At 43.3% G+C, this 20,655-nt stretch overlaps 1 protein-coding gene across 1 annotated transcript in view; it reads right to left on the bottom strand.

Annotated features, from left to right (window-relative positions):
* Positions 1 to 1,226: 1,226 nt before the first annotated feature.
* slx4ip (SLX4 interacting protein) overlaps positions 1,227 to 20,655 on the bottom strand; it is a 55,264-nt gene continuing 35,835 nt past the window's right edge. The window contains exons 6-7 of the mRNA XM_084075560.1: positions 3,404 to 3,510; positions 1,227 to 3,303 (exon numbers count right to left, since the gene is read on the bottom strand). Of these exons, the coding sequence (XP_083931686.1) occupies positions 2,481 to 3,303; positions 3,404 to 3,510 (930 nt within the window). The 3' untranslated portion in view covers positions 1,227 to 2,480. The remainder of the gene's footprint in view (positions 3,304 to 3,403; positions 3,511 to 20,655) is intronic.

The raw sequence follows: 20,655 nt of genomic DNA, 5'->3' as shown, positions 1-20,655 counted from the left end.
GACTCTTGAGCTAAAAAGTTTGTGAACCACTGCCATTTAGAACAGTGGTTTTCAACCTTTTTAATGCCAAGGACCCCTAAATTGATATACATTTGGCCACGGACCCCCATCTGAAAATGTTTTGTTCCAGGGACCCCCAGAAGCAAAGATTTTAGTTAAAAATGTTTGCTTTAAAAATGTATATATACTGTATTTCAAAGATATGCACACATTTTCAAGATTTTTCAGAAATAGCAGATCTACAAGCTCATAGCACGGCACTCGGTGCCGCGCTATGAGCTTGTAGACCTTGTAGACCCTCGCCTATATAGTGATGCAAATGCCTTTGTCTTCATGGGGTACCAGGAGTGCCAGGGGTGGGGGTCTGGGCCATCACCTGTACTCACCTGGCATAAATGGGGCTCTGAGAGCAGCTTGAGCCATTCATTACTAAACTACAACATGAAGAGACCACGCTGAAGAATTGATTGATTGATTATACTTGCATATTGTTTTTATTAACGTTTTTCAGTTTGGTAGTCAGTGTGTGTAGTGTTGTTAACTTGTTTCCGGCGAGATTTTTCCCCCCGAGTTTCCCCCCCCCCCCCCGAGATTCCCCCAAATCTCGCCTGGCCTAAATGTAATTCCTGGGAACGCCACTGTTCCATGAGCTGCTGCAGTGCTGCTGTTCAGCCACAGAGAAGAACGCTGCTCTGGTTTTGGGCTCCATGATTGGTAAAGTTCAAGGATTCTGCTATCGACTGTCATGGTCTTTTATAGGAATACGTGAAGCCTGGCTTTACCATCCTGACTCGACACAGCCTGGCTTGACAAGGTCTACTGTAGCTCGAACAAAGTCGCTCCTTTTCAACCTGGCTTGGCGTTCATGGAACGGAATAAACCAGGCTGTACGGACCAAACTTTGTCAAACCTGGATTTGAGTTAAATCCAGGCTTATTTAATTCTCCTTTCGTGTAATAGGCCCCAGGTTGCACTGGGCACTGAGCTATTGTACGGCAGAGGAACAGAAAAAGCAGCAGCTTGTACCAACGCCATTGACCATGTTGGTCAGGTTCCGTACCGTACATACTGTGCTGTCAAATGACCGTGGCCACATTGGTTAACTACAACATCAGTCTCTGTCTTTCGTCTTTGAAGGGAAATGCACATTGGCCTTCGTGGCATTTGTACGCTGGTTGCTCCCCTTGAAAATCCTCAGCCGTTCACGTAAAGACACAGGGACTCCATTCACAGGGGAAAAAAACTGCTTTATTAAAACCATAAAAAGTCTTTCCATAAAAATAAAAAAAATGATAGATTAAAAGAAACATGTACAGGCGTCTTTATGAGACATCTAAATGGGACATCATGGGTCTTAAATAGGGGCACAAAGCCACTGCTGGCTAACGTATAGTCTGTTGGCCCCTATGGGACCATATGGTCTTTCTGGCCTTGGGGTCAGTGGAAAAATAGGGGCACCAAATCTACTCAGTAAATACATGCCCCCCCCCTGGCCTCCCTCTATGTATCTATGGTGTATGTGTGTGGGGGTCTATAATAGCAGTTTCACCTCAGCCTCCTCTGACACTCACTAGAGAAAGCCCAACAGCGACCACACAGACAGAACCATGAGTATTTCAACACAGTTACAGAGTACCTACACAGATTCTGTCAGTTTAATGCTATGAAGGAGTTGTATAACACACTCCCTTTTTAGAGATAAGCTCTGGTTTCTCAATAAGCTGTGCTTGACAAAAAGCGTCGAGCATATTACAGTACATACTGCATGAATGCATGTTGACCACAAAATATATTTGGGGAAAAAAAGGCTTCGACGTGACTTGAAAAAACAAAGCCGGGTGATGAAGTAAATCTGGAAACGGGAATCAATCACACGCTAGAGCTTCAGCAGGGAAACTGGACCGTTTTCAGACCCGTAGGAGCCAGTGTTTCAGGCTAAAAGCCATGACGTACTGCATGGCTCCTGCCTGTCTGAAATCCCCAATCTTTAACACAAAACCAAATCTAAACTCCAATTAAAGGTTTTTGACTTTCATTTGCGAGCCTCTCTTGACCACCACTACTTATGGGTGGAGGCAAAATCTGTTTCAACTATTTGACAAAGCATAACTGAAGCACTCATGTATCAATTGACACAATATGTTAAGCATTTGATCTGTCTGTCTGTGTGCGTGTGCGTGTGCGTGTGTGTGTGTGTGTGTGTGTGTGTGTGTGTGTGTGTGTGTGTGTGTGTGTGTGTCTGTGTGTGTGTGTGTGTGTGTGTGTGTGTGTGTGTGTGTGTCTGTCTGTGCTTATTGTATTATACAGTGTGTCGGAGGAAGAGAGATTGCAGTGAAGTGTGGATAAGTGTGTACCAGTGTACGCTTAGCTGGAAATGCAATTCTGTGGAGGAGACTGCACCGGGTAAACATCTAGCCTGACACAATATCATCTCTATCTCCATGGCGTCAGGCATCTTTACTGTAGCTCGTCTCTCCCCCTCAGGACCTCTTCAGCCGTCGTAATCTAGAGGTTCTGGGCACATTTTCACTCCCCTCCTCTCTGCCTGTGGATCTGGAACTAATAGAGGCTGAGGATGCAGGCTTGACAGATAGGCCCCTCAGACTTGCGGCCAGCCTGTTTTGGTTTGTCTGCTCCGTGTTATTGCTTGTGAGGGGGAGCCTCTGGGCCCGTTTCCCTGGAGTAAGCAGCTCCACTTCCAGTGTGGTTTCGTTGCACTCTGAGACTGGGAAAGCCTTGGACTGTGCCTTGGCTTCAGCTTTGACCAGAGGAAGAGGTGGCGAAGGAAGAGGGTCATGCTTGGATGTTTGCGCGGAGGATTCGAGAGCGTGCGCTTGCACCGTGAGCTCACTGGCTGTGGAGATCGGAAGTAGTCCAAGACACGCCCTCTTGGCCCTCCGAAGATGAGGGTCTTCCCCGGCAATACTGGGCTTGCACCTCTTACTCTCGCTGGTTCCCTGACTGAGTTTGCGCCGAGAGGAAACCGCTGAGGCCTGACTGGGGTTGATGGAGCCCGGAGGCCCGTTCTCAGCCTGCTGGTCGGGGGTCAGGCCTGGATCTCCTGTACAATCAACCTGGGCTGTGGACCGAGGGCAACATGGCACGTTTGCCTGACGCTCTAGCTCTGGGAGGGGCACCAACTCTCCAGGATCGTGATCTGGGTTTCTGGGGCTGGAGATAATCTCGTCAGGGCATGTGAATTCCTTTCCAGAGCTGAGCTTCTGTCTCTGGTCTCTTTGGTTCAAGTCTTGCTGTCTTAGACTGGAATCAGTGAGCTCTTGCTGGCCACTGGCTTTTTTGGCTCTAAAAAAAAGTTGACAGGATAGTAAAGGGCATGAACAAATACATGAGCATCCTCTCTGACTGGTGGGGGTTGGAAAGTTCTGCATTAGATCATACGTACATCTTTTGAAGCGCACTTCTCTTTGTTTTTGTGGTGCTGTTCAACAGCTCTTGGGTTTCTCTCGTTCTGGAAAAATATTCCGATCTGCTTTGTTCATTCAACTCGGTCTAGAGAGGATAAACACAGAATCAGTGTAAACAAAAAATATTATCCCTGGCTTCCCCTGGAAAGGTTTGGCTCACCAACAGACGACAGTTGTCATCATCACACACAACAGAGAGGCAGATTATATCCACTAAAATTTAATAACCTGCTGGACTACAAATGCTGGAAGACACCGACACATAAATTAACACAATCAGATAAAAAAAAAGTTCGGTATGCAGTTGATTTTAAATAAATGCGTCCTCTTTTCATTCTGCTGCATTTCATACAGAGCTGGCTTCGATCGTAAACTTACTGATTGAGTCTGTCTCAGTCCTGTCTGAGTATTTACAGCTATTGAACTATGACTAGCACACTAGCACATTATATGTTTGCTATCATGGCTAAAGAGACGCTTAGTAACACCCCAGCTGGCACAAAGCATTAAACCTTCACATGACTAATACTGTGTTGGGGGGGGGGGAGAGAAAAACGCTTCAAAGCTGCTGTGAAAATAATCACCAGACCGTTACACTATGATGTGCATTTCATAGTCTCCACTCTGAGGCGTGGACTGATACTTGCAGCCCAAGGCAGAATTGCTAAGCTGTGAAACCATGTTGACAAGTTAAAACAGCGATTTATGAAGGTTAATTAATAGGAAGATGTATGGAACCTTCACTGCAGGAGTGCTGCGCTAAAACAAGGCAAGGGAAAACATAACACATCGTTTAGAGAATAGATGACTTAAAGAGACAGGGGGTCATAAATCTAAGCAATAATTCATGACAGGCCATGTTGGAATTTAACTTTCACCCTAGTGTCCCTATTTTACAGTAGGCATGGCATTATGAAAACATTCACACACAACAACAAAAAAAAACAATAGAAAAAATAACAGATCTACAAGGTTCAATTAAGGTTTCAAGGTTCGAGGTCACACATCGTGTGTATGGGGACATAAGAGTAAAAGTATTTTGTTCTGGTTACTCAAAACATTGTAGAAGCAATAATAATAATAATAATAATAATAATAATATAAAACACAGTATATTCTATAAGAATGAGTCATCAAAGAATAGCACTTAAAGTCATACTATGTAACATTCATTTTAGTAGTCTTTTTCAGGACACTTCTGGTACATCCTACTATTCCCAGAATTCCGTTCATAACAAAACCATGGCAGTACCGCTCCGAAATGAATGCTGCAGGGTCCTAGAGACAAGGATACTTTGGAACATTGCAACATTGTCCAGAAACATGTATTCATTTTAAAATACATAAATAAATACATTTCCGTGTCACTTTGGTGCCAGTGTCGGAAGTTATCAAAAAACACATTTATGTAGAATGGTTATTGTGAAAGACAGTATACCACCAGTGAAACATTATATCAAAAACGTGCGAGACTAATTGGTCCTCCATTCGGTTTTTAACCAATCACGTCGCTCATATTAGTTCACGTGAGGGGGGTTGGCCTTAGCTCTGAAACATGCGATGTTGCGCTCCACCCATGGCGATTGCAATTGGACGCGTCACCACATTTACATGGCTACGTCGCTAGTTGACCACAGATAAAGATACCAAGGATTAGTGAGTGACGTCACTGTATATGCGACACCATACACATGACGGCATACGCTCGAAGCTGCTTATAAGATACCAAGGCTGCATCAGTGATGTCACAGTGACGTTGTCGTATGGGTTGGACTCACAGACTAGAACAACACAGACTAGAGAAAGTTAGTGGGAACTGAAACCTCTGTTAAAATACATGTGTGGCTTAGTTTCCAGTGTGATGGCATATTACTGAGATGGTGGCACTATAAAGACAACTATTGAATGCAAGGACAGGTCTACGAAAACGAGCCAAAAAGAAGCGACTAGGCCACATGATCACACACAGTGGGTCCCCAGCTAAATGAGTTAATATAGCATCAAAATAAATGTAACCACTTTAAATCTACAGTATATATCACATATGTAATCTAGGTTTATGTGTACTTATGTATATATGTATGCAAGTCTAGGATGTAAATCCGGAATATGAGTGTTCGTTCATTACGAACATTGTAACTGCTATATGTCAAACAGAATGACATGTATAAAGGATAGGCATAAATAAGGTTTGAGCTTCAGCCTATACCTTTTCGATCAATCAATTTAGATTACAGTATGTAATGTTTTATGATGGATGAGGATCAAAATAAACAATCTAAATATAAATATCAACTATTTGAAAATAGGCGATATACAAGCTCACAACTGCTATTTGAAAATACATCTTGAAAGAATGTGCAATATTTAGAATATTGTTGAATCATTTAAACTACACAAATCTTTTAAGGGAATCCCTGGAACTAATTCTTTTCATATGGGGGTCCGTGGACAAATACACATGAATTTGGGGGTCCTTGACATGAAAAAGTCTGAGAACCAACAACATAAACAACATTAGGAAGCAAGCCCAAATAAGCAATTACTCTTTAGAAACAAGCCCAAAAAACCTCAACCCGCAACTACCAATATTTACAAGCAACTTTGTAGAAAAACAAGCCCGAAGTTGCAAATAAGCGGACTTGGCAACACTGTCTGGGAGCAGGGGGGTTGGGGTATCAACATTTTCCAGGCTTATTTAGCTCACAATTGTGATGTGTTGTGAGCTTGTAGATATGGTATTTTCACTATTTGTTGTATGACAAAATAGGGCTTAAGTGGTTAAAGGTATAGAGTAAGTGATATTTGTTGTTAAAAACAAAATGTTTTATGTTAAAAGGTTAAAGCTCTATATTTTGATAGGAATCAAAGTTTGTTCAGTAACAGGGGTCTCCCTGTCTCTCCAGCTCTTTAATAAACAGAATATACATTTTCCGGAGGGTTGCCAATTTCAGCCAATCAGGAATTTGTCTGCTCATTTCTTTGTGTCACTTCCAATTTCACTTTGTTTAATCTGTATCCTGTGCGAGTTCTCTCTCCTGATTGGATAAAATTGGTGTCCCCGACCTGAAAATGCATTTTTCTGTTTACTGAAGAGCTGGAGAGAAAGGGAGACTCCTGTTATTGAACAAACGCTGTATGTCAATGAGCACTATCAGAACATAGAGCATATATAACAGCTTATTTTAACAAAAAGGAAAGAAACAATCACTTATCCTACCTTTAACAGTGTTTACTGGTGTTTAACTTTTAACCCATATTTTACCAGGACATAAAAACACTGTTATTTACAATGGCTGAGTGGAATAGACACACCCTTGCCTGGGGACCCTTATTACAGCCACAGTCTAAGAGTTTTGTCTATTTTTTAAATATGAAATATGAAATATTACTTAGATATAAATTATAGATATAGATTAGAAATGAGATATAATTAAATATAAATAGTCTGGGATTTAGTGCTTTGCTCAAGAGCACCTTCATTATAGTTGTTGAGGCAGAGTAGAAGGAATCGCCCTTCCACATCCACATTATTTGCTGCCTGTCAGGCAACTGTCGGCTTAGCGTTCGGAACTTGTTTCATTAATTGTTGAGCTACTACTTTAAGGATGTGTCTATTCACCTCAGCCATTGTAAATAACAGTGTTATTAGTCAACTTGCTTGGTTTAAATAAGGGTTAAAAGTTCAATATACACACACATACTTTGAAAGTCCTCCCTTTTCAATATCAGTGATGGGCGAGGAGCTCTCTGAGGCAGAACGGGGGGCAGAGAAAAGAGATTGAATCTCACCAACGTGTGCCTTCAACGGGCCACTAATGAAGGTTAATTGTGGGTCCCTTCCTTGGCTGCACCAGAACAGACCATGGACTTATGAGAGGACAAGCGGGGCTGGGGGAAATTGAGCAGAACTTAAAAGGTTGAGAGCCTGTCAATCTAAACAAAACTAATTGCATCAAGAAAGTGGCTTTGGTTTAGGGATGGCGCAGACTCGTTTCACAAGAATGGGGCAGTGTATAAATGAAGACCATCCAATACACTGAGAGGATTGTGGCATACAAAAGGCTATTTCATTTCTCGCTGGTGTATTTGAAGGACCACTACCGGTGGTCTTTCATGTTTAGTCTATTGACTACAACAACTCATGGTATACTATCATTACTGACGACCATTTTCCAAAGCGTATAGTTTGTTTGATTTTTGAAGAAGCCGTTGGATTCCGTTCATTTCAGTACAGTATGAAAAATCAACTTGCAGACTTGAAACTAGCATAAAATCCAACAAAGTGAACTCTGTGGCACTTTTATTTTTTGGTCAGAGTTACATTATCATTACATTTGAAGGAATTTTCAAGGGCATGGCCAGCTGAAAATAGTCCCTGCAGAAGAGATATATTTACGAACAAAATTCAAACATCCACAACTTCTTAAATGCACCGCGATGTTTAGACAACATTGAACCAATTATTCAGGTACGTTCATTATCATTTTAACCAAATGTGGGGGGGGGGGCCTTTGGCATCTATGTTTATGTAAGATATATGGACGAAACCGTGAATAGACAATGGCAGACACAGTCGACCACAGTCAGAAGGCGATGACAGTATTGATGCCGGTATGGTCCTTTAAGCGTAACAACATGCTAATAAAATGAGCCAAAACCAACAGTTTACAAAGACAGCTGCTACTTAAGCTCTCTACCAGGGTGGGAAATGTATACCAGCCAACAGCTAAATGCTGGTAAATCTTTGGTTCTGGCTGGAAAGACTGTTTACTCTGTCAGGTAGAGACTGGTTGGCAGACAACCGGTCTTCATTTATAAGCCTATTATTCCACGAACAAAAGTTCAAAATCCAATCAATTATGCTTTTTAACTGGTCCACTTGCACATTTCCACTTTATATTAAATGTTATCATTAACTGATTAACCGTTTATATTTGATTGTTTCACACCGTCTCAATGTGATTTAACGTGTCTATGCTGTAAACTTACTTTGTGTATTGTCTTATGGGGATTTTATGGTGTTTTTACATCTGGAGCACTGGACCAAATTCATTTCCCCGTGTGGGATAATAAATCTGAAGTCTGATTCGTTGGTATTGAAAAAAAAAAAAAAACGATTCGAATCCATCTGCCACTCTGAGCAGCAGGCACAAATGATAGTTTCCTTTCCTGCTAACATCTTAAAGGTATCTTTAAACAAGGAAAAAGGAGTACATTGATTAAGTGTAAAGACCACAGTGTTGCACAGTGGCTTGAGATGTAGCCTCTGTACCATTCATTGTCTATGCATAGTAAACAGGATGATGGCTTCAGAAAGACAGAGAAGGAAGACGCTAAAGCAGTGGTTTTGAAAGTTGGGGCCACCTGGGGGAAATGTGTATATAATTGTTTAAAATGTATATTCAAATTCAATTCATACGATTATTGAGCCAGTTTAACCATTTCAATACAAAAATAAATCACTTTTTTTTAAAGCCATTTCACAATGGGGGGGGGGGGGCAGCCAGAGGCCCAAACTCTGCACTAAAGCCTAATTTATATACTCCGTAGTACAACGGTATCGCTTGCCGTAAAAGAAAGTCCGATGGAGCATAAATTAAGCTTAAGAGAAGACAAGCAACGGGGACAAGACACTAAAGAATGAGAGAGAGAAAAAAGAAAAAACACACACATGGGAGAAGATATTCAGGAAAGAAAGAGAGTGAGACAGACAGACAAAAGAGGAGGTTCCCCCTCTGCAAGTCACATCCCCTGACCTCAGCAAGTCTCTTCAACATGCCCACAAACACAAGAATCCTCACACAGGAAGTTCTCCACAAGCTGCCCTTTGTGTCGGAGATGGAGTCATGTCAGAGTGTGGGCTGGAGGATCTGTCTCTGTGCTCCTTCGTACCCATAACCATGGGGTTGCTGGGGTTTCACACACACAAACACATTCACACACACGAGCAAATTGCGACAGCCACACACATGCGTGCGCACGCGCGCGCGCCCGCGCCTACGAGTGCACACACAAACAACAATTCTGAGAAAGATGTGGGTGTGATCGTTCATTTGCATTGTAATGCCTTGATATGTATTCTCGACTGTTTAATATGAATAAAAAGAGGAACTGTTTGAACATGAACTTGAAAGAAAAGCCAACAAGCAGCTAATGGGGAGGTTTCCTCTGGGAAAGTTTGGTTGTGGCGATGTGATGTCCTTTTCTGTTCCTGTCGGCACAACATCAGAGCCAAAGACGCGGAGGGGACCAAAGCAGAAAAATGAATGGAGAGATACAGAGGAAAGAGGAAAAAGATGGGGAGGAGGCGGAGGGGGGGGGGGGGATAAAGAGAGAGCAACTGGATAGGGGAATGCAAAAAGATGTCAGGGAGAGATAGAGAAGGAGAGAGAGGGCGACATGGTTTACAAGTAATTATAACAAGTTATGTGGATTACACGGTAAGTAGTGTGTGGGAACTGGGGTGGGCTAATCTTGTACGCAATGATGAAACCGCCAATGGCTGGAGAGTGTCCATGACGGGTGGGGGAGTGGGGGGGGGGCTGGGGGCGATGGTGGTAAATAAAAACCTCCAGCCGCCCCCACCACCTCTCCCTCAGCAACAGGGATTTAAACCCCCCCAACGCCAGCCAGTCTGCTCGCCCCCACACAGAGAGCTGCAAAACAGCTCTCGTGATGCAACATGTAGAGTAGACTAACATTAGCCTCCCCGGCTCCGGAGCCCGGCCTCCAAACAGCGGTGTTTTTTTGTTTTTTGTAGTAAAAGTTGCAATATCACAATGTAGAAAAATACTCTGCTACGAGTAAAAGTCCTGTATTCAAAATGTTACTTGAGTTAGTGCAAAAGTATTGGCATCAAAATATACGTACTTACAGTGAAAAAGAAAAAGTAAAAGTACTCATTATGGACATTCTTTCAAAAATAACATGTTGCATCACAACACGTTGTGAGCTTGTAGATTGGCTATTTTCAAAATCGCTGAAGTGTCAGAAAATATCCCGTAAATGGTTAGCATATATATTTTGTAATGATAATCTAAAGCTGCAAAGTAATAAAAAATAAAATGTGAAATGCTCAAATAAAAATAAATGTACCTCAAATCTGTACCTAAGTACAGTACTTGAGTAAATACGTGGTTACTTTCCACTACTGCCTCCAAACAACACTCGTCCGCTACAGGAGCTGCAACAGACTGCACATCTGGAAGTCAGATTATAAAGATAAGCGGGTAAAAGAGAGAGGAGGGGCAATAAATCTAATGGTTTTAAAGGATACAATGACCTATTCCTATAGCTTGCCCCGATTACCCTATCTGAGGCTGGACACAACTTCAAAAAGATAGTTAGCTGAGATTGTATAAAGCACAGGCAGAGAGTGCTTCGTCTGCAAGGGCATGATAAGATAGGATCAGAGATAGCAAGAGTTTGGCTCTGTCTTATTTACAAGGAAGCTAAGTAGGGGGGTAGTATTTTTAGGACTGTCTTAATACAGTAGAGAAAGCAAAGGATACATCCTAATTAGGTTCCTTGATTCAGCGATATTTCAGAGAGACATCAGATGGTGCCTCGGCTTGATATCCTGGCAAGTACGTGCAGCAAATCCGGCGACTCTTGTCTCTTACATCTGGTTATGTGAATCGTTTATTCAATTTTAACTTCCTGAGTTACTTTTCTCAGCTTCTTCTTCAAAGTACGTTTCAGTAGGTTTGTCAACGTTGTTTGTTGTGTCAGTCAGTTCATCGTTTTGCGTGAAAGGTTTGATATTTAAGACACATGCCATGAAGCTATCTATCTAGGTTGTATAAATTCATGTAACCTTTTGGACAAAACGGGGACGTTAACTAGATACCAAGGTGATGTGATGTATCCTTTCAAAAAAGACAGAGCCGATGTTGTGAAGCCCTGTTTAAGGTGCGATGAAACCCCCAGCTTTGTTTCCACTTTTAAAAATGCAGTGTCATTCAAGTCGAGAGAGCAGCAGCAGGGGAGAGGGAGGGGGTGTTGGGGTGAAAGGTGTATCACCACTTCCACATCTGTATGGTGAACATTTGGATATTGGTGACATTCCGTCATCACAGGCGATGACCTGTACCAGTAGTGGCCATATTGAGCACCCTCTAGGCCAGTGGTTCTCAACCTTTCAGGCCGCAACCCCCCAAAATAATCACTGGGGACCCCCGACCCAGACAAGCACTTTGATTTTTTTTTGCCTCATCATTTGACCAGTTTTATAGTATAGTTTGTTGATTACTTTTGACACAGTAATTGTCGTCTTTTCTTTTTTTTTTTACAGATACCCTGTAATACACTTATATACTTATAATGTTGGTGTGTTCACTGTTGAGTGAGAAAACAATGTTGCACATTAAGCAAATTATCTGGGGACCCCCAAAATCATGTGGGGACCCCCCTGGGGGTCCCGACCCACAGGTTGAGAACCACTGCTCTAGGCCATAAAGGATCATTTGTTGCACACTTGCATATAACTTCCAAAAGTATAACCATGAACGCTAATGTATATCAAGTAAACAAAAAACAAAAACAAAATCTATTTGTTTAATGCCTTTGTCCTTGAGTCACTCCTTAACCAAACCAGGTTTTGGGGAAGTAACACAGTCAGTACCTTATACTAAATACCTTTAGTCTTTTGCACAACCTGTCCCATAAACAAGACACACGCTGCCTACACGTGTTACACACCAAGCTGACATCAGCTGAAAAGCTTGAGCGCAATTGCCAGGAGTTTTAGCAGTACTGGATGTCCCGAGCCGCTGGCAGTAGTCGGCCATTAGCGGTCACCGTTCACCTGACTAAGCATGCTGAATTGGTAGTAGAGGTAGTCGTTGGGGAGAAAGCCTGCAGCCTGAGCTAAAAAGAGGGCTCACAGACACAATATTGACATCAACAAAACGCCAGTGCCAGTTACAAATTCACATCATTTAGTCTCAATTCATATTCCAAGCTTAAAACGAGACTGTAATAAACAGGATTCAGAGGGCCGTGAAAATGCTCAGTTTGTTTTCGTCTTCCCATGATGCTTAATTACGGTTTTCTATAAGGATTATATACAGCTTACTGCCACCTCCTGCATGGAGTTATTTCCTTTAATGCAGACACAAAATAGAACATGCAAGTCCACAATCAACAGACTGTCAGCTGTAGTCCTTGCAGTGTATCCAGCGCAACCATTAGCGAAGACATGAGGCAACGCAATATACATACGATTCATATTTCACTTTATCTGGTGACTGTTTTCCTTTCAATATGTAAAGACATTATTTGATGGTATGAGGTAGCACAGAGTAACTAGTGAGACAGATTATCACCTGGGCATTCATCGTTGCATGAGGTTATCTAACCAATGGCCTATGTACTGTATCAGAGGCAGCCGTGCCCAAGGTTGTATATCAATCACAAAAAGAACAAATGCGTTAATAATGGGTATTACATGCACATTATTTATGCATGAAGGCGATAAAATAGCACTTGATCGACACTTTTAATACATTGCCGTCAACGAGAAACAGCCCCAGCGGAGGAAATGGTAGTCCCACTGGGATTTTCCAACAGTGTGGAGATTTAGGCTAACCACATCTTCAGTGCAGCAAAGTCAACAAACAAGCATGGGTTTATACAGCTATAAAAAGGACAATGCTTTATCCCTTACAATGAGAAAGTTTCTGGATCCACCCTGATTACATGTGTATGGATCAAGACAAGCCACCAACTGTTGACCTCATTCCTGCTTGGTAGTACTGTAGTACTGTAGGAGGCCGGGTACAAGATGGCATGCAATCACTTCCTGCATATCATAATCATATACTTGTATACTTGTCATAACAGACAAGAACGTGGTCAGTCTGGGTGGAGAGCAGATAAGCAGACAGAGTGTTTTTTCTCAGGCCCTTGGGAGAGAGCTGCCACTGGCTTGTTGCAAGCTTTGCACTGGAGAGCAAGAGTCAACGAAAGGGCAGTCCCACTGGGATTTTCCAACAGCATGGGGAAGGAGTTGGCAGAGAACATGGAAGGTGCTACTGGCGTGCCTCGCCTTTGGTTGGTAGTGCACAACAGTTCCGTGAACTGTCGAAGATAGCCGTTTTCCGCTGTTTTGATTCCTTTGCCCCTAGCAAACATGTTTGGCAGCCGGATGGATGCCATGGCAAGGTCGCTCGCGTTGGCACCTGAGAAACAGCGGATTGGTCAACTGTCATATCAGCCCTAGGACTGATACAGCAGCTGTAAAATGCCCAGATGATTATTTGTTTATCACTTAACTAATCTCATAGTATTATTTAGTCACAATTTCACAAAGACAATGAGAAAATAGTATTTGATCAACCGTGATAGCCATGTGTTCCTTGCTGCCAGAAGTTCCTTCTGCAGCAAGGTTGCTCACAGTGACAGTTTAGTGCACAGTGGCACTCTAGCTTGCTTGGTCAGCTAGTCGTTTCAGCCCCGGGGAGGATAACAGTTATCAGCCCCAGGGCTGATTTCAGTTATCGCGCTCTCTTTTTTTAAATTATAGCTTTCTTTCTCCCCAATGTAATCGTTATGCCAATGAATTCCTCCCCGCACACATTCCTGTAATGTCACTGCTGTTGTATCCTACTGACTCACCTGACAGTGAGGAGCCCCAACCGGGAGGATGTAGAGCCTTTTTTCTACTCCCCCCCCCAGCACTCCCAGCTGACAGGTGCTGCACCAGCCCGTAGGAATGCATGCAGAATACTCCCCCAAACACGGGCCAATTGTGTTCGTATAGAAGCGCGACAAAGTCGGATGCACCGCTGTGGATTCGAACCCACAACCTCTGCGGCAGTGGGCAGATACTTTACCACTGCGCCACCCGGGTGCCTCTTTACCCTTCACACAGGGAAAAAGAAAAGTTTGTGTATGTGATAAAGCAGGTTATTCTCATACCATATGCATGCATGTGCCATAGGACTATGATAGAGAAGGCCAGTATACACTATACACAGGTCTGTAGAGCTGCCGAAGCTGCAATCAATTATAGTTTGTCATCTAACAGGACTAAACTGGGAGCGATCTTGTTTGATTTAGGATTTGCTTGCTGTGCTGGTTTCTTGCCCAACGAATACAGTACTGTACAAGATTGATGAGTTGCTGTCTGGTGAGAACAGCCATCACACTGTTGTCACACCATAACGACTTATATATTTTATACGCATTTATGGCTCTCGGTTTAAGAATCTGAATAAAAGGAACTTTTTCTTTCCCCTGGATAACCCTTGGACGACATTTTAATGCGAAGACTGAGTACACAAAATCCTGGATTTGGCACGGTGAGCAACAAGCACTAGTATCAACATCAGGGTCATTGTAGCTTTGCCTCCCCTGGAGATGATCTCGAAACTAATCTAGTATACAAATTCCACCGTCTCCACTTGCCCTCAAAACATTCACAATCATCTCCACTCGCTCTCACAGAGGAAACATGCCCTGTTTGTCTAAGCTAACCACATCTTCAATGCAGCAAAGTCAACAAACAAGCATGGGCATATACAGCTATAAAAAGGACAGTGCTTTATCCCTTACAATGAGAATGTCTTTTGGGATCCGCCCTGATTGCATCTGTATGGATCAAGACAAGCCACCGACTGTTGACCTCACTCCTGCCTTGGTACGAGCAGGAGGCCCGGGTACACGATAGCACAGGATCTACTTCTTGCATATCAACGCAAGCACATTCTGACACAGGGTTAGAAGGAGGGGTGGGGGGCGTAATCACATACTTGTCATACATAATATGTACGGCAGCGATATTATCGTTGCTGTCAGGCGGAAACCATGTATATATATATCCAAAACCTTTTCTTTTCAGGAAATGGAAAAAAGGAACCTGTGTTCCAAAGTTCTTGTTAATGCTTTTCACTGGTTAAATATTTATAAAACCCACAAACACGTCCCTATATTGGGCATGTAATTAAAATGATTCAACATTTTCAAAATTGTTCAAGATCTACAAGCTCAAAAAGCATCGCACTATGACACGTTGTGAGCTGGTAAGATGAGGCCGTATTTGCTACTTTTGCAGGAGCACTGTCATACGACAAAGTACAAAATAGGACATTCACTTTATGAAAGAACATAAAAAGATGAAATTATGGAGATTACAAACTTTCTGCCCGACAGCGACAATATTACATATAACAGACAAGCTAACGTGGTCAGCCTGGGTGGAGAGCAGATAAGCAGACACAGAGTGCTTTTTCTCATAGAGAGCTGCCGCTGGCTTGTTGAGAGCTGTGGAGAACAGAGGCGTGCTGAGGTCATGAGTAAACACACGGGCCCTTCCAGAGCTCAGGAGAAAGGGGGGGGGGGGGGGGGGGGGGATTGGGGGGGGGGACTGGAAACACATCTGCTCTGCCTTTGATCCAACCTTCTGCAGCCCAGCAGGCCACTCACCTCAACTGCCCACTCTCTCTCCCCGACTAGAAAACAAACAGCCACGGTCTGAGCCTCTCTCTCCCTGGCTCCTCCTCCCTGTCCTCCCCTCTCGCTGCTGGTGCTGACTCACGGTGGGAGCATGCCTTTATAAATTGACTTGTAATCCTCAAATGTCAGGGGAAATAAAGACTACATGAGGGCACATGGTACGAGAGGACTCGCCTCTTGTTCCTCGATTCCCACAGTCTCGTGCAAACGTCACGGCCATTGTGACTTGGGTTTTTTAAGAGCCTTACCCCGACCAGAGCAACAGTCGCTGGCTTCTACAGTGTTGGAAATGACTGAGGCTCTTTTCCTCAGCCCATGGTTCAGGATATGACTAATCAGCGTGCACGCTTTGTGAGAGACATACAGCACACCAGAGTGTGGGAGTGTGATGCTGGCTTACACTGGACATAAAACCCCCAACCATGACGTCACCCTTAGTTCCCTCACAACATAACCCCCTGACCTCAGGAGAAGTGCTAATTTAGTGAGTCTATATTTCCACTGTGGTCAAGGACTCTTTGTTCAACAAAATCGCACACTTTGAATCTAAACAAAAGAGTTCAGAACTTCCCTACTAGTACTGGGAAACATGTGGCATTTTTCAGGCCCAGCGGGCTCATGCTGTCAAAAAATCTGTGGTCTGAAAGACCCCCTCGTAAACATATGACTATTTCTTACGAACACTGCAATGGCCCCATTATCGTTTAGAGGGCAACATTACGCCTTTACATAGGTTGTGACTCATTCTGCAAAAAAACTTTTCTCATTTTGATTTATAACTTTCCTGGCTACAGTATGGCAAAAAAACATTGCCTGACAAATTCGAAGTGAGTGAAGAGGTAAACAAATAATTGTTTTTGTCATGTGAAAAAAACGTCAGCCTTGCCGTCTGGTATCTTTCCCTTAAAAACCACTCTCAAGGTTGGGCTGGCGAGAATGCTACCGCAGGACTCCCACCCTCCAATTCCCTCTGCTTGTACTGTATGAGCCCAGAGAACCACATCCTGAGGAGAGGAACGCAATCGACAGCAATGCCTCCTTGAACTGGAAAATTGGTTACACAATCTGAACTTTTCACTGACGACTGCGCAGCTCCACTAAAAATATTACAATCGCTGCTTTCATTGGGAGCCAAAGTGTGCGGAGTACAGAGACATTTCAAAGGGAAACAATAGCAAAAAAGCCCCCATAGAAAAACAGTGGGCCACTGATCATGGGATGTGATGGGAGAGATGTCTGTGCTTGATGTCAGTGCCAAGGTGAGAGGCTCCGCCACGATTTCCCAGCATGCTCTGGGGAGAACTGATTAGGTTCAACCGAACACTGGACGAACGATGTTCGCCTGTAACGCGAAAGGACAAGAATCACAGTGTTAGGTCTTATGACATGGGCAAAAGTGCAACATGATATGCACAGCATGGGCTCTTAAAGGGAAATACCCACAGCTCCGAAACCCAGACTGAGTCCAATCAATCATGGCACATGATTTCTGATTGCACACAGCTGAAGTCTCTCCCCAGTGAACCCGGGCAAGAATGAGCATACAGTAAAGATGAATGCTGTTCACCATTTCATAAATCTTGACAGGGTAGTATGAATGATCTATACTGCAGACCGTATGCCAGTCGAACATAAAGACACGGCACTGAGGCAGTAAAACATACTGCACGCTGTTTATATGTCTGCGATGGCATGCCTTTCCAAACCGGATGTTGAGCCTGTCAGAATTCCAGTCTCTTCATTTCAACAGGCCAATACTGGTGTTTTCCCTGACATGCAATTTGCAGCATTCATTTCGGTATAATCACGCTGTGACTTCCCAAAAGCTCGCTAAACTTTAAGCTTTTACAACCAGCCTGTCTTTGCATTTTGAAAATATGACAGACTAGCAAAAAATGTGCAGCTGAGCGGGCTTGGCAGGATGTGTCGCTCGGTGAGGATGTAACTGTATCTCCCACATTAGGGGGGAGCAAATGTGGGGAGTATAAGGCCTCCTCAAAAGAAAATTGTGCACATTTATTGTAATTTTAGATATTTAACATCATTCAACCGTCTGTTAAAGCTGTCAGCTTCTCCCTGTAAGCCTGCAAAGCTACATGTCCATTTTAAGGTCATAGAATGTGGCAGATAGGCAATCGTGTTAATGTGTTTTATACAGACTGATACGAACACATACCGAACATCGGGCTGATACTTGAATGAAGGCCATTTACAATGGCTTTAAAATATTGCTGATATTTCAGCCACAATTTGAGTCTATTGACAAATTTCATGCGAATATCTTTAACACATTTAACTAATCAAATCTAGACATTGACTAATCCTGCATTCTGTTGTGTTTTAGTATATCTGCAGATGAGTGTGTAGACCCTAGCAATGGATGTGAACATAACTAACAATCTATACTTACTCTGACAATATACCATTTTATAACCTGGGATGAGCACAGTGGCCACACGGTGAAGAAGGCACAGCAACACCTCTTTCACCTCAGACAGCTTCAGAAGTCTGGCATGGGGCCCATGGTCCTACGGGCCTTCTACAGAGGCACCACAAAGAGCATCCTTACCAGCTGTATCACAGCCTGGTTATGGGGACTACATGCACTGACTGACCTCAACCGCAAAAGCACTGCAGAAGGGTCAAGCGGACAGCCCACAGCATTAGAGGATATCCACTCGGGATACGGTATGCACGATGGCCGTTGTGTCTGCAAAGCCCGTAGGATTATCAAAGAGTCTAGCCACCCTGACCACAGACTGTTTTAGATGCTACCACGTGGCAAGTGAGTGGTTCTGCATCCACAAGACAAATGCTATGCAGCGTCTACTTCCCCCAGGCAGTCAGGCTTTTGAACAAAACCAAGAGCAGTAAGCTGTGGAAAAGTGAATCCCCCCAGGCAATCAGGTTATGAACGACTGACACTATAGGCCTGTTACTTGTCTGCCTACTACCACGCACACATGCACGCACTCACACACTCACGCACTCACGCATAGACAGTTGTGTAAAATGTTGTGATAATAACCTTGAAGATGTTTCTAGTAAGAGTTTGAGTTAGCTATGTTAGCAGGAAAATAAAGGATCTTAGCTTAGGCTTTCAGCAGCATATTAGTCTGCAAGTAGAGTCATCTATTGACCAATCATTGAACTGTATAGTCGCCAAAGATAGTGCAGCAGATAAAAATACAGATTACATGGCAAGAAATAAGTACGGTGAATAGACATCACAGTCAATGCAACACCATCAGTATGTTGGCAAAAAATATATAAATAAGATGTGACATACAATATACAATACTATACACCCTCAGCAGTGCTAGCATAGTGCAAGACAAAGGAAAAAACAAGAGCGCCCCCTCAAACATAAACCACTGACTGAACTGTATTTCACCTGCTTACTGAGCAGGGGAGGTAATGCGGGCACAGGGCTCAGATCAGGCAAACTGAGGTTTGTATGATGATAATGATGATGTGTCCAACATGCCGACTCCACTTGAAGAGAGGGTAGAACAAGACATCACGCATACACACACACACACACACACACACACACACACACACACAGTCATGCTAAGCCTAAGAATGGGTCATGCCTAAGCCCCCAGAGCCGTGGTAGAACGGTGAAGCGGCTGTCGCCCGGTGGTCAAATCTGAGAATGCAAAACTTCCCCATTTACCACGGCACTGCGCATGCTTCTACCGTTTGAAACGCTTGTGTGCCTGCTCGGTGCTCCAGACGTCCGCATTTGGGCACCAAATTCGGTGCCCAAATGCAGAAGTCTTGAGCACCGAGCAGTAGACGTACTTCCAGGGACCTTCAAATGGCAATGAGCAATTTTTACATTGAAATGAATAGCTGGGGGGGGGTGGGGCCCTCTAGATATATTATAACTCTATGGTCATGCCACACTGAGCCCAGAATGACGGGTGACAGTAATAGGGTGAAGGGAAGGGGAGACCACCCCTTTCCCTGCTATAAAAGAGAGAGGCTGGCAGCCTAGAAGTCAGTGGTCTGGGGCTGCGGCCTCGCCCGCGCGGCTCAGGTTTGTTGTGCCATGTTGTACAATACAATCTGGGGGGGAAAAAAAGGAAACTTTGTTTTTGCCTCTGGGGGCTAGGGTTGGCATCCGAAACCGGAGGAACCGGATCCAACATTGAAGAACATTGAAGAATCACATTTTGGAACCGTTTCTGGTACTGGTTTCATCACACTGTCAGAGGCTGGTTATGTGGACTTCATGTCTGCTATACAGCAGGGGTTGACACTAACGGTTGCCCGACTGCCCGTGGCAAGTAAATAAATACTTTCGGGCAAGTGGAGTTTGCTTTCAGGTTGCCCGACAGGCAAGTGCATTCTGTCTTCATAAAATATAGGCTATTTATGATGAACAATGATACCTTTTTACAACTAGCAGTTGCACTCATTCTGTTTTTTTTTAGGATTATATTAATAAACATTCTTAAGGTTTGATTTGTGGATGGATTATATACAATGTGGAACATTCTTACCACATAAATGATAATATAAGGGTTTTACTCCAATGTTTAGAAACATTACCAGTGTCAACAAACCTATTACAGCTCCATTACAGCAAAAGCTGTTTAAAAAGATTTTATCTGTTGGCTATATGGTCGTTTAGTATTTCAAATTTATTTTTGGTGGTGGGGTATTTTTCCTATGTGTTTACATTTGTACTGATTGGGCCTTGAATGTAATACAAAAAAAAATCAAGGCATTCGGAAACAATAAAAAAATTGCGGAGAAAATG

The sequence above is a fragment of the Gymnoscopelus microlampas genome (genome assembly GCF_963454915.1).
Source record: "Gymnoscopelus microlampas genome assembly, chromosome: 13".
Taxonomy (NCBI): domain Eukaryota; kingdom Metazoa; phylum Chordata; class Actinopteri; order Myctophiformes; family Myctophidae; genus Gymnoscopelus; species Gymnoscopelus microlampas.
The sequence above is the reverse complement of the archived record's forward strand: the minus strand, read 5'-3'. Positions and strand labels throughout refer to the sequence as shown.